Source organism: Eumetopias jubatus, unplaced genomic scaffold (assembly GCF_037043125.1).
Source record: "Eumetopias jubatus isolate StellerSeaLion01/CBP00866 unplaced genomic scaffold, mEumJub1_p1.0 scaffold_2, whole genome shotgun sequence".
NCBI lineage: Eukaryota > Metazoa > Chordata > Mammalia > Carnivora > Otariidae > Eumetopias > Eumetopias jubatus.
Window position 1 is genome coordinate 114,119,126 of NW_028274808.1, and position 13,891 is coordinate 114,133,016.

General features: G+C 39.5%; 1 protein-coding gene across 6 annotated transcripts in view; it reads left to right on the forward strand.

The window, feature by feature from the left end:
• LEF1 (lymphoid enhancer binding factor 1) overlaps positions 1-13,891 on the forward strand; it is a 120,064-nt gene that overhangs the window by 72,097 nt on the left and 34,076 nt on the right. For all 6 annotated transcript variants that reach the window (XM_088021075.1, XM_088021074.1, XM_028121288.2 and 3 more), the window contains exon 4: positions 11,920-12,052. In XM_088021075.1, the coding sequence (XP_087877201.1) occupies positions 11,920-12,052 (133 nt within the window). The remainder of the gene's footprint in view (positions 1-11,919; positions 12,053-13,891) is intronic.

The window sequence follows — 13,891 nt, forward strand, 5'->3', positions numbered from 1 at the left end:
AGCCTTGTCACTGGGTTACAGAGGGACATGTAGCCTGCTGCCTCTGCTCTGAGATCCTTGTGGCTAGACAAAGAAGGCTCTTGCTGCTGACTTTTTTTTTTTTAAAGATTTTATTTATTTATTCATGAGAGACAGAGGGAGAAGGAGGCTCCCAAGGAGCAGGGAGCCCAATGCGGGACTCGATCCCAGGACCCTGGGATCATGACCTGAGCCGAAGGCAGACGCTTAACCATCTGAGCCACCCAGGTGCGCATTGCTGCTGGCTTCTCACCCAGCTTCACTGACCTGTTTATCTTCCATTATTTCCCAGTGACCTACACAAATACTACTTTGGACAAACTGATTAAACTCCAGCTTATTAATAATAATATTATGCAGTGATTGCTAAAGATCTTCTCTCTTGGAAAATGGCAGCAAAATCTACAGTCCATAGGCTTTCTTCTCCCCGATGCATACTGCAGCCTCCTGCCATAATCCACTGATGTGTGATTGTATTTGTGTATAAAAACATTTATACACAGCTTTCATCAGATCAGTGTCTGTGATCCAGAAAATGTTATGAACCGTTGGAATCTTGCCTTACCCCATGTCCTTCCACTGTAAAATTTGACATACATGGGGTGCCTGGGTGACACAGTCAGTTAAGCCTCTGACTCTTGGTTTTGGCTGGGGTCGTGATCTCAGGGTCAGGAGATTGAGCCCCGAGTCAGGCTCCCTGCTCAGCACACAATCTGCTTGAGACTCTCTGGCCCTCCTCCACACTCATATTTTCTCTCTCTCGCTCTCAAATCAAATAATTGAATCTTTAAAAGAAATTTACACACATGCACCCATAGAACCTACACTTGCACAGCTAGGAGTCCAGGCAGACTCCTCCCCCTCCGCATCCTGCCTCCCTAGTATCTGGGGATCCTTTCTTTCACTTCGGCCTTTATTTGACTTCTGAATTCACCACTGTATGGCCTTATTTGTAATATTTCACCACTAGCACAGTAAATCTCAAACCTGTTTGTTTTGTAGTTAATCTTCAATGACTCCAGTTCTTTCTCTTCATTTTCAAAGGACCATCTTCACATGGACAAAGGACAGTCTTTAACACAAAAAATAAATGCACGCACTCAGGGAATTAGGGATGTTGTAAAGGTATGATATCAATCAAATAATAGGGTGTGGCACCTTTACATAATTAGAAGTCATTTTCCCTTTTACTCTGATCGCCTCACAGCTTCCAATCTCAACCCCAGTCCCTCTATCTAGAGACTGCAGTTACTGAAAAGTATAGGTCCTCTTTTGGCCCCCAGAATGAATTATTTTCATTCATTCAAAAAAAATCCCTTTTGTTGCCATTCTTTTTAGCCATTCACAGTGAAAAGTTCAGCTCTTTGGGATAAAACAACTCTGTATTTGATCCACATTCAACCATCACAGGCTAGCCTGTGTGACCTGGGGCAAAACTTAGCCTGTCTGAGCCTTGGTGTGTGTCCTCATTTGAAAATGAGGAAATAAATTTGAGCACAAGTGTAAAAGCATCGCTCATAGTTTCTATAATATAGTAAATACTCAGTGAATGTCCCTTCTCTTGTCTTTCTCACTCAAGCATCCAGGTTTTAGCTGTTGCAACCTATACTTTCTCTCTTTTTAATGATCTTTCCTTGGTTTATTTCCCTTCTTCCATGTTTGTTTCATACAGCATTTAGTGCATTATTAATGATTAATAAATGGTAAGACAATTACATAACTCTTTAGTCACCCTAAAGGGTGAGATAATTAAGTTACAATAAAGCTATATAACCTTATAGAAGAGTTGCATTTAAATATAAAAAGGATTTTTCTAAAAGTTTACTTAAAAGCTAAATGGTTGGCCAAAATCTGACCTGTTGATGTTGGAGAGAAAACCAAATCTCTTTTTAAAATTTCTTCAAAATAAATTTATTTATACTCTCAACTCTGTTTAGTGATTGCGCTTTTCCATTTCTTAAGCCGTGACCCTGTAGTTATGTAGAACTTCCCTTGCACATAGTTCTCCCTCATGTCCCTGCTATTAGGAGGAAGAAAGGGGAGGATGTGCTAATCCTAACTCTTGTCCCTTCCCTGCTGAACTGCAACACCTCTCAGTTCTGAAATGTGTGAGTAACATACTCTTGACGTTGTGTCTCCTGGATTAAAAAAGGAAGGGAGGGAGGGAGAGAGGGAAAGAAAGACGCAAAACTTAACTGAACCTCAGAACTTGACAGTGTAATCAAAATAACTATAACACCAGATAATGTTTGTAAAGGCACTTCATTTTTATCTGCTGAAAATTAATTGGTGATAATGTTTTGTAAACAAGAGGAAAAATGAGGTTAAATGGGTTATCTTTGTCTTAACGGATGATACAGCCTTGGCAGCACCCTGAGCTTATCCTAACTGCCCCTCCAGCCTCTCTCACTTTCACTGGTCACTTGAGCAAAGAGAGATTATGAGGTAGGCCTGACATCATCAGGTGAGCCCTTAAAAAGCAGAAAGATTTCTCCACTGCATAGAAGAGGAAGTCAGATTCAAAACAAAAGCATTTGGGGCGCCTGGATGGCTCAGTCAGTTAAGCTACTGCCTTCGGCTCAGGTCATGATCCTAGCGTCCTGAGATCGAGCCCCGCATCAAACCTCGCATCGGGCTCCCTGCTCAGCGGGAAGCCTGCTTCTCCCTCTCCCACTCCCCCTGCGTGTGCACGTTCTCTCTCTCTCTCTGTCAAATAAATAAATAAAATCTTTAAAAAAAATTTTTTTGATGCACTACTGGCTTGAAGATGGAGGGGGTATTTGTCAGGGAATGTGAGTGGTCCCCACCTGACAGCTAGCAAGGGAATGGGGACAACCACAAGGAACTGAAGTCTACTAAATACAAAAGTGAGCTTGCAAATCTGCAGACAGGAGTTCAGCCCAGCCTGAACTGTAAGAGCCTAGGCAGAGAACCCAGTCACACCATGCTGGAACCCTGCCCCATGGAAACTATGAGAAAATAAATTGTGATATGTCACGCTGCTGATAACTTTGTGGTAATTTTTTATGCAGCAATAGAAAATACAAGGATCAATCCCTGTTTAAAATGTAAGGGTATGAATTCTTTCTTGAAAGGAATTGACTTCTTAGTGTTGAAATGCCTCATTCAGACAATCAGTTATAGGAAATAGGTATTGACTATCTCTGCTTTGCTGGGACCTGCACTAGACGCTGGGGATAAATCACCAAGGTATGACCTCTAGTGAGAGAAAACAGATGCACAAACAGTAACAGTGCAGTGTAATAAATACATAAAGAGTCAGGTCCTAGGGGCTGTAAGTACAGCGCAGACAGTGAGTGTAACTGGAGGGACTTGAAGGCTTCTTAGCACCAAAGGGTACAAATCCATATTCCCAGCTACTGTATATCTAGAATCCCTTTGAAGAAAATAATTCAAAATTGATGAAAGAGCACAAGTCTGGGGTTCTACACTGACACAATTAAGGGAGTCAAAGGAGTTTAAAATTTTCTAATTTAAAAGGATGTGGCATACATTATTTTTTTTTTGCTGTTCAAATTTCTCTTGATTTCGTACATTTAGAGTACTATCAAATAGGAGCTTGGTCTATCACAAAAACATTCCATATTTATAACCCATAAATCAATTTCTCTCTGAATTCAACTTAATTGAAATAATACTCTTCTATTTATTAGCCTCCATTGTCCGCAGTCAACGACTATTTCTGTAGCATTCTTCACTAGAAGCAGCAGTTCTCAAAGTGTAGTCTGTGGGCCCTTGGGACTCCCTGAGATAGTTTGACACATAAGGTCAAAACTCTTCTCACGATGACACTAATACATTATTCGTCTTTTCCACTGTGTTGACGTTTGCATTGACGGTGCAGAAGCAATGGTGGGGACAACTAGTACTTGTAATCATTGAATTCTGTACCACAACACCCTCCCATGGGGAAAAAAAATGACAGTGTCTCCTTAGAATATCCTGATGAAGCAGTAAAAATTACTAATTTTATTAAATCTTGACCCTTGACCGCATATACCTGACAAACTATGGTTCTTCCAACTTTAGTATTTGGCAGGCAGACAAGCAAGGTGAGTCTCTCTTTAGTGAAAATAATTGACTTTGTTGCCAGTGATAGAATTTGAGCTTTTGAGCAAGAATTGGAATTTTAGAAAACTTGTATCCACTGCTATGGGCCAGAGAGCTTCCCAAATCCTTAAAGCTTTTCTAATGAAATCAGTGATGATACTAATGAATGTGATTTTTATATCATGTAACAAAATATGTCAACTCAGTTAAACCAGTATTTACCAAGTAACCAATGCATGATGTTACAAAATCATGCATGGTTAAATTCAAAATTCAAGATAGATCAGTGGGTTTTAATGTAGGAGTAGGAAAAGTATATTGATAGGGTTTTTGACTCTACATTGCAACTAGCCTCTTTTTTTTTTTAAGATTTTATTTTTTAGTAATCTCTACATCCAACGTGGGGCTCAAACTTATAACCCCAAGATCAAGAGTCACCTTTCCACCAACTAAGCCAGCCAGGAGCCCTAATATTGCAACTAGCCTTTAGGAAATTACCACTTGTCGAGTTTTGGTATAGTATCAAAGGAGTTCCACAATAATCTGAAAAAAAATTACTAAAATAATCCTTCCCTTTCAACAACACATCTGTGTGAGGTTGGATTTTCTTCATGTACTTCAATCAAAATAACATAACAAAATGATATTTGAATGCAAAAGCAAATAAGAGAATCCAGTTGTCTTCTCTTAAACCAGATGCTAAAGAGATTTGCAAAAAAATGTAAAACAATGCTACCCTTATTTTTTTGTTTAGAAAATGGTCTCTTTTCATAAGAATGCTTTTTATGTTAACATGCAACAAACATAGGTTTGTTGTTTTTAAATGAATTCATAAATACTTTTAAATTTCTCATTTTAATTTCTTACGTGATAAGTATTGTTAAACCCACACAAACAACAACTCAGTGGGATCCTCAGGGCGCCTGGGTGGCTCAGTCGTTAACCCTCTCCCACTCCCTCTGCTTGTGTTCCATCTCTTGCTCTTGCTGTCTCTCTTTCAAATAAATAAATAAAATATTATTTTAAAAAAAGAGTGTTAAGTGCTCTGAAAGCAAAAAGTTTTGAGAACTGCTGCTGTAAGAGATTTTTCAAATGAATGAACTGAGATTGTATTGCCTATTAAATCATACTCTAGAAGGGGAAACAAAGCAAGCACATAGAAAACCTGTGTGTACATGTCTGCCACAGCAAGGTCTAAACTCTGAAGTTTACTGTGTTGTAGAGATGAGCATTTTGAACTTTTGGGAGCCAGGGTAATTCATTTATTGGGCCTTTTTTTCCTTTCTTCTTTCCATTATCCATTCCACAAATATTTATTGAACATATATAATATTCCAGGATCTGATGTTTTATTTGCATTGTTCAGTAATCCTTACCTTAATTCTGTGAGGTATTATTTCCACCCATTTTACATATGAGGAAACCGAGATTCTGTAGAATTAAGTGAATTACCTAAGCATAGCAACTAAGTGGATATGAATTGTTTGGGATCTGAACTCTGTGCCTCCACTGCCCATGTACTTGGATATTAAACTATATGAGTACTGATCCCTTCCACTTGGAAACCAGAGGATGGCAGGAGTGTCTGCTTTTGGGTCCTTGGGATATAAGCTGTGGACTCAAGAGTCACCACCTTGGGTTCCAGTCCTTTCTCTGCTACTTCACATCCTCTGTGATCTTGTACAGATTACCATCTCAGAAGCTCGCTTTTCTTCTCGATAAAACAAATTATAACACGTAACTTAGGGGTGATTTCAGGATGGCGTGATGTAATGTATGGAAATCATCACTGTAAAGAGAACTAAAAAACAGTGGGTACAGACCTGCTGGTGACATCAGGGTTCTCCAGGCGGACAGTGGTTCCTGTCCAGATGCTTGATTGCAGTGGAACCCATGGTAGGCCACCCGCACCTGGCAGAGCAGTTTAGGGCAGAGGTGGGGAGAGGAGCTGAGGAGCGAACAGTGTGGGACAGGAAGAGCAGGGATTTGGGTGTCAAACTCATGCCTGCACAAGTCCTCTCTCAGCTAATTATTACTTAGCTCTCTGTCCGAAAGAATTCTGCCTTCTCATCCATAAATGTAGAAGTGATACTGCCCACGTATGTGGATGAGTGCCAGAGAATATAAAGGCATGGCCATAATGACTAGCAGTTACTGATACTAATTCCTTTCCCTATGACACGTTCCTTCTGCTCTTAGGAAGACATTCTGGTGTCCAGTGGAGACCATCCCTTAAGTCTGCCTCCAGATTTAGACTCAGAATATTTGTCCTGCAAACCTTAGAATCGATCAGTTCCTACTCAGGAAGTCTTCAGACCCTAGGCTCTAATTGTTATCTTAAAAAGCTGCTACATCGTCGCCAGTAGTGGTCTTAGATTTGAAGGCCACCTCAGACCAGAATCAGGTATTTAGCCTTGGTGGATCTTAGGGGATTTCCAGTACAAAATGTTACTTTTGAGGTCTAGTTGGTCCAAGAATCGTATCTTTTCGGAGTAAATTAAATCTGCTCCTCTTGTGGGAAGGCTTGAGAAGCTCAGATTCTCAGAAGAGGAGGGGAAGACACAATAAAAAATTACACGGCTTCTATTTCATGAGTACCAAATTTCCTAAGAGTTGAATAAAAAGTAAAATGGCACCATAAAAATTGAGGCTAGATGAAATGCCTCATCTCAGTAAGTTGGTGGAATGTTAATATTCCCTGGATTTGGTTATTATTGGGAGGATTATTGATAAAATGCACAGCCAATTGAAAGGGAACTCAGGGCCTTTATGCACAGCCAGATCCTGCACTGCAGGTTTAGTTGAAATCTGGAGATGTTCAGGATGGGGACTCGCTACTAGACCAGCAGGTTTCTCCCCCAATTACTGCACTTACCAGCAGGCCCATGGCCTTAGCCAGGAGGGCGCTGAACCACTTTCTAGCCCTGCCCAGAACCACATCCTCGGAGGCTGACAACACTCATGACAGCTTGAGTTACTGCCGGTGGTGAGTGGGTCATTTCTGGGAGCGGTTCTTCGGGGGTGGCTCTCAGGATCCCTAAGTGGCACCCACTTCATGTCCACAGGAGGTGTGGGTTTTATTGGCTGTGATGCCAAAGAGGTCCTTACCTTCAGGGACCAGCCTGGATGGCAGCCAAGCTAGCTTCCTTGGAATGTTTTCCCGTCCTGGAGAGAAAGGCGCCAGTTGAGTCTCTGCAGCTCTGACCACTTCTACTGAGGTGCCTCTTTGTCTGATGTGATTCCTGTGCCTGGGACAGAGACCACACAGTCATTTCATCGATGTCACATACTGTCAGGTATGGCCCACATGGTCAACTCAGTGTCCAAGATTTTATGAACTTGGCTCTTCAGGGAGGCTGCATGGCGTGCTGGTAACAAATGTTGTCTTCAGAACTAGACTTTCTGTATTTGAACCTAGCTTTGCCACTTACTAGCTCTGTGTCTTTGGGAAAGTTACTTGACTTCTCCATGCCTCAGTTTCCTCATCTGTAAAAGGAGAATAATAATAGTACCTGCCTCAAAGGCACTATAAAATGCTTTGCACACACTAAGCACTTGGTGTTAGTTGCTATAATAATTATGCGCTATGTGGGTAGGATGGCCTGATGATTTTTCAAGCTTGGGAAAAGATTGCAGGCTTCCTACTGAATAGCCATGTGTGGGTGCTGAGTGTATGTGAGTCTTCTAGCATCTCCCCCCGCCTTATATTTTCTTTTCTTTTTTTTTTTTTTTTTAATTTATTTGACAGAGAGACACAGCGAGAGAGGGAACACAAGCAGGGGGGTGGGAGAGGGAGAAGCAGGCTTCCCGTGGAGCAGGGAGCCCAATGTGGGGCTCGATCCCAGGACCCTGGGATCATGACCTGAGCAGAAGGCAGACGCTTAAGGACTGAGCCACCCAGGCGCCCCTCCCCCTTATATTTTCTATCCCTTTTCGAGTACCTGCTCTTTCCATCTTTCTTACTTTTCCCTTTGCTCACCTGCCTGAGATTAAAGAATATATAGTTGTAAGATCAGGGTCTGTGGCCTGGCTCAGCCACTTACTGCCATGTGAGCTTAGGTAAGTTTCTGAACCTCTCTGAGCAGCAGTGGAGGATTTGGGATGTCTTAAGGCTGCCAGGTATCGCATAAAGGTGGAGTAATGGTGCTATTACCCTGGGATAATGAAACAGGGGACGTACCTTGGGAATACCTCATGATCCTCCACTGGAAGCTAAGACTTGACTATGAATGTACCTGTGTACCAATGACCGCACCTATGAATGTACTTGATTGTATGTATGAATGGAAAAAGAATCAGTGTGATTTTTACCCTTCCTCTCTCTCTTATGGGGAGATGTGTAGTAGGGAAAAGCATGAGAACAGGAGTCAGGAGACTTGGGGTCAGTTAAGTGAGATACTGGGTGTCCAGTAGCCGACACAGAGTAGGAGCCAAAAAGATGGTATTTCTCAACTACTTAATTCCACTGTGTTGAGCCACCTCAGAGGTTTTCATTCCTATTTTATTCACAGTGACCCTGTATCACTGGAGTTGCATCGTGAGCAAGGCTGTGTTATTAGAAGTGCTGACGGTAGTCGTGGCTTGAGCGTCCATTTCCTGGTGACCTCTGTTTCTCAGCTTCCTGTCTTAGAAAATAAGAATCTCAAACTAAATGAAATTTTGGTTTCTTACAGCTTTAATGGGATATGAAGGCATATAATTAGATATACACTGTCTCTCCTGTCACCCACTTTGTTTTGGTTTGGTTTTTGGTGTTTTACATACTTATTCTTTGTCTCCAGTACCCCCGTCCCACATCCAGGCCCCTAGAAAGGAAGCTGCGTGAGAATAGGGACCTTGTCTAGTTTGGCCTTCAGTGTGGGAAGAGTGCTTGGCACGTTTTCGGTGTTTAATAAATACACACATATGCCCTCATCTACAGGTATAATCATGCATTATACTATAATTCCATACATTTGTCCATGGTGGTCAATTGGTTGTTCCTCCCCTACTCCCCACCACAACATATACCACACTGCTATTTGGAGATTAAAGGACTAGAATTAAGAATGGTTATATTGTCTGTCATAAAAATTACACAAAGTAGCAGTGCCTGGGTTCTTGCCTTTTGTGTGCATATAATATCAAAGGACAGTAACTCCTGATACAGAGGAAGCCCACAGTTTAGGGCTGTGGCCACTTGGCCACGTGACAGTGATGGTGATGTGTGTGTAGCATAGGGTTGGTTACCTTTATATACATAGTGGAGGCGGTCGGCAGGAGGCAAAATATGAAGCTCAGAATTGTGCTCACACATATTATTGAGATTTCATATTGCTTTTATTATTTGGCCACAAAAATGGACATAATCCTTGTTGGCTTTAACACACCTACTAGTACTGCTTTCAGTATCCATCTTGCAGAATATAAGACAAGGCCAGAGCTTAAATTAAAATCCTCAGCTTCTTATCTCCTTCCCACAGGAAAGCAAATCTGTGTTGAAAACCGTAAAATTAAGAGGAGAGCAAGGATAGCATAATTTAGCAAAAATTCATGGCACCAGATTCTGAGCTATATGACTGGAGGGATAGGTCAGACATATTAAGAAGATGCTGCCTGCTAATGCAGGTTCCTTAAGGTGGTGCTCTGGAAATAAGAAAGGCATGCAAATATATCTATATATATATATCTAGATATATATATATCTAGATATATATCTAGATATATATATACACATCTAGAAGGTTTTTGCAATGCTTACTCTTTATAAGCACTCTAAGAAAATACCTTTGTAGATTGCTTGGCAATTATGCTTCTTATGAGACTTTGAAATGAAACTCAAAGCAGTTTAGTGGAGTTGAAATATATTCATTTTAGCATTTGGGTGTTGAGATTTTTGTTTCCATTTTAAAAAGGGTTTGTAATAATATCCTCCTATCTCTGCACCCACGCCCACCCCCACCTCCTCTAGCATTCTAAATTCCTTGTATTTAAGAAGCTCATTCTGTGTATTTGGCAAACGGCATCATTAACACTTGAAAAGCATTGAAACATTTTTTTAACCTTTTACACATTTATATGCATAGATGTCTGTGCTGAGGTATGTAGAGAAAAGGCATGGGGTTCTGATAATGGTGCTCTGTTTAATAAATGCCCAGGGCTATATGAGCTGTGCAAGTTCTGCCATTAGAGAAGAGCTGATCACTATAAAACAGGGAAAATCAAGTATGGAAAATATATCATTGTCTAAAAACGGGTGATTCCCCCCCCCCTTTTTTTAATAAGTTTTTCTGGGTAGAGGTTGTAATGATAGGGTGTAGAGAATTAATATTACTAGCTGTAAAGAGAATTAAGTGTTACTAGGATAATTGTTCCTAATTTCGCTGAGGGTAGTCCTACCCATTGGAGCAACATACTTTTTATATCTAATTTGTAAAGAAAAAAAAATCAAATTTAAATTAGCATGTATGTCGTAGGTGCCACCACCATACACAGCAGTTGTGTTACAGGGCCCTCAGCCATTCAGATATGAACCTACATTTTAAGCAGTTTATACTGTGCAGATGTCAAGTACTTCCTCAATTTCTTTTTTAATACAGATATTTGCTTCTGGAGAAATAGATTTCACAAGCATTTTAGTTTATAGCACAGTAAAAACCTCACTAATTCAAATTAATTATGGGGAAGACATGTCTGCTAGTTAGTGAATATTCAAAATTCATTGTATTTTATTCCTCTTAAATTCACAATTACTTATTACTGTAGTGTTTGTAAATAGAGATCTTCCTGGGACTGCTATAATTAGTAGATGAGTTTAAAATCAGATATATATTTTGCATGTTTATAATTGTGTTGAGTTTATTTTCTTTTTGGGGGGAAGGGGTATTAGAGTTTATAAAAAACAATCTCCCTATTCAGGTTAAACTGCCTGAGTCTTGTTTACATTATTTGATTTGCTTAGCAACCACGTTTGGGGGGTGGAGGAGAGAAAAAAATTCCAACTTTAACCAAATAAAGAGACCCAGATTTCAAATTGATAAAGTCCAAAAAATAACCTGACCCTTTTAAAAGTATTGTTGTTAGGTAATTTTAGACTTCCAAATTCAATAATAAAATTTGTTTTTTAAATTTATATAAGACATTTAAAATGTCAAAATACATAAAATGTTAACAATTTACAGTGTTCTTACAAGCCATATTTCATATTATGCAGTTAAACTCAAGATTAGAAATTCCCTTTTATCATTTAAGACTTCTAGAAACTAGAGAACCTGAAGATGAACTGAGTAATGCTAAAGCATAATGGTCATGTTTGATTGACAAAGCTATAAGACATGAAAAAAAAGTGCTGTAACATGGTTCTTAAAGATGTACAGCTATAGAATTACAAATTCTATAAACTAAGGGGATATCAGTACAGCAAATTTATATTTATTGGATTGTTTATTGGTAATATTTATTCATTCATTTGTTCATTGAAGAGTTGAGTGCCTTTTTATTGCCAGACATATGTAATGAATGAAAAGAGCTTATGAAACATTTGTAACTTTTGCTCCAGTAACTCCTGGTTGAACATAACCTGAGGAGATAATCCAAAAAGAGGTATAAATATGTACATACAGAAATTCATGTCCTATGAAATAATTGTTATCACCCTAAATCTCCAAAGGACACTGATTAAATAACTGATAGTCTCTTGATGGGATATTCATGTACTTGAGGAGTACTTAACATGGAAAAATTCTGAAGATGTAATGAGGACAGCTGCTGCTACTGCATGACTTTCTCTTTGTGAGAGGAGACAGGAGCTGGGTGTTGCTATTAACCATTGACCTTGTGGTTACTTTGCAGTCAAATAAGGTGCCCGTGGTGCAGCCATCGCACGCGGTTCATCCTCTCACCCCCCTCATCACGTACAGCGACGAGCACTTTTCTCCAGGATCACACCCCCCACACCTTCCATCAGATGTCAACTCCAAACAAGGTGAGAGTCTGCCTCCTTAGGCCTTTCTCAATAAGTGAGGAGCCACATCTCATCAGTCCAGTGCCTTTTCAGGTGTCTTTGCTCTATGTCACTGTGTGGATCAAAATGTATTTGTAGGAGACGAGGAATTAACTTGATAGCAGTTTTTTATAAGCCCACAAGAATTTGTTGTTGCCTCTCCTATTTCTCAGGATTAAAAAGAAGAAAAAACAAAGGGGTTATTTTCAAAGTGACAGCTTTATAAATCTAGGATCCACAGTATAAACCAGTATGTTGTACAGATATACTATAAATTCAGTCCTCAGTGCCCCCTACAGTCTTCAGTTATTGCATGTACGAAGTGTTGATGGTAGTGTTAGAAAAATGTTAGAAAGGGGACAAAATAGGAGATTTTTACTTCAGATGTTATCTTTTTAAGTCTTTTGTGATTTCGTTTCATTTCGGTCCTTACGTTTTATCCTCTTTTTGTTATTTGCCAGCACCAACTTAGATATAATAATAAAGTACAAAACCATCTCTGTTTAAAGTCAAAGTAACATGAATCCTATTTTACTTCTCTTCATTATTACTCAGTTCTGCTTCTTTATCATTTACAGAAGAACATATAGCATAAGAGGTCTAAAAAAGCAAAATGCCCGGTTTCTCTAACCTGATGGGTATGAATGTGGGTTGGTTGTAGGACTCAGAGCTCAGGTTCTCTAAGCCTTCTCGTTCATTCTGCTTAGAGCACACTTGGAGGATGAATTTGTTTGCAGGATGGCCTTTTTTCTTTCCAGGTGCATACACACTTGGACCTCAACAGGATCTTTAGAAGTTCAAAATAAAAGATCCTACAGAACCATGTGAAGGCAGAGAATGTAAAGGTGTAAAATCTGCCATCACCAGCATTTCACCCTTTTGTCCAGCCCAATTGTTGACCCACAGTGGACAATAAAATTTTTAAGTGTAAAAAAAGAGTGGAGTTCAGAGGCTGGGTGTTTTTTTCCACTACTCTGAGCTCTTGTAGGTTAAATCTGTAATGCCTTCATTTCCATCTACTGTTAAAACAGCTTATTTGAAGACTTAGTCACTGTTGGACTTTGGCTTGAGTGAAGCTATGTACCTTTACCTAGGGAAGGTAAGAATCACCTCTGCAGATGTGTCCCAGTTTGCCTCTGTCTTATTCCTCATTTCCAGTCCTTCCTCTACTTCCCTTTTATCGAGGACCTCCAGAGAGTAAGAAACATCCAAGACAGATCGGAGAACATATGGTGAGAAAGGGAACTAAGATAATGTATTTTAGGAAGAAGATGGAGTTTAAGAGGGAAGATCATGACCTTGGTCATGGTGATTTCAAGTGCCTTATAGATATCTGGAGGGAGAGAAGGGGTAGATAATTTATGGGTCACCATCCAAGAGTAGTATCTGAGCTGGAGATATATATCTGGGAAACTTTAAAGCTGTAGATGACAGTTAAAGATAGATATAAAAGCCTCAAACCAGCTATAAGCAAAAAGAATTTAAGAGTGTTTTTTTACTTGTTTTTAAACTATTTATTTAATAATTGAATTGTGCTTACTATGTCCTAGGCCCTGTTTTAAGCACTTTGAAACAAACTTATTTTAAACAATAACACATGATGGTTCGGTAGTTTTTTCTTTCAAGAATTCTAGGACGGTTCTATTTTTAAAAAGACAAGTTTTTGACTAGCTACCAATTACATTTATATTTTCTTTTCTGTTTCCATCTCTTCTGCTGCCCTACCTTGTTTTGCCTTACTGATTGTAATTTATATCATTGCTTCTCAAAAAAAAAATTTTTTTTTTAATTTTTAAACTCTCTAGAACTAGAGAAAGAACA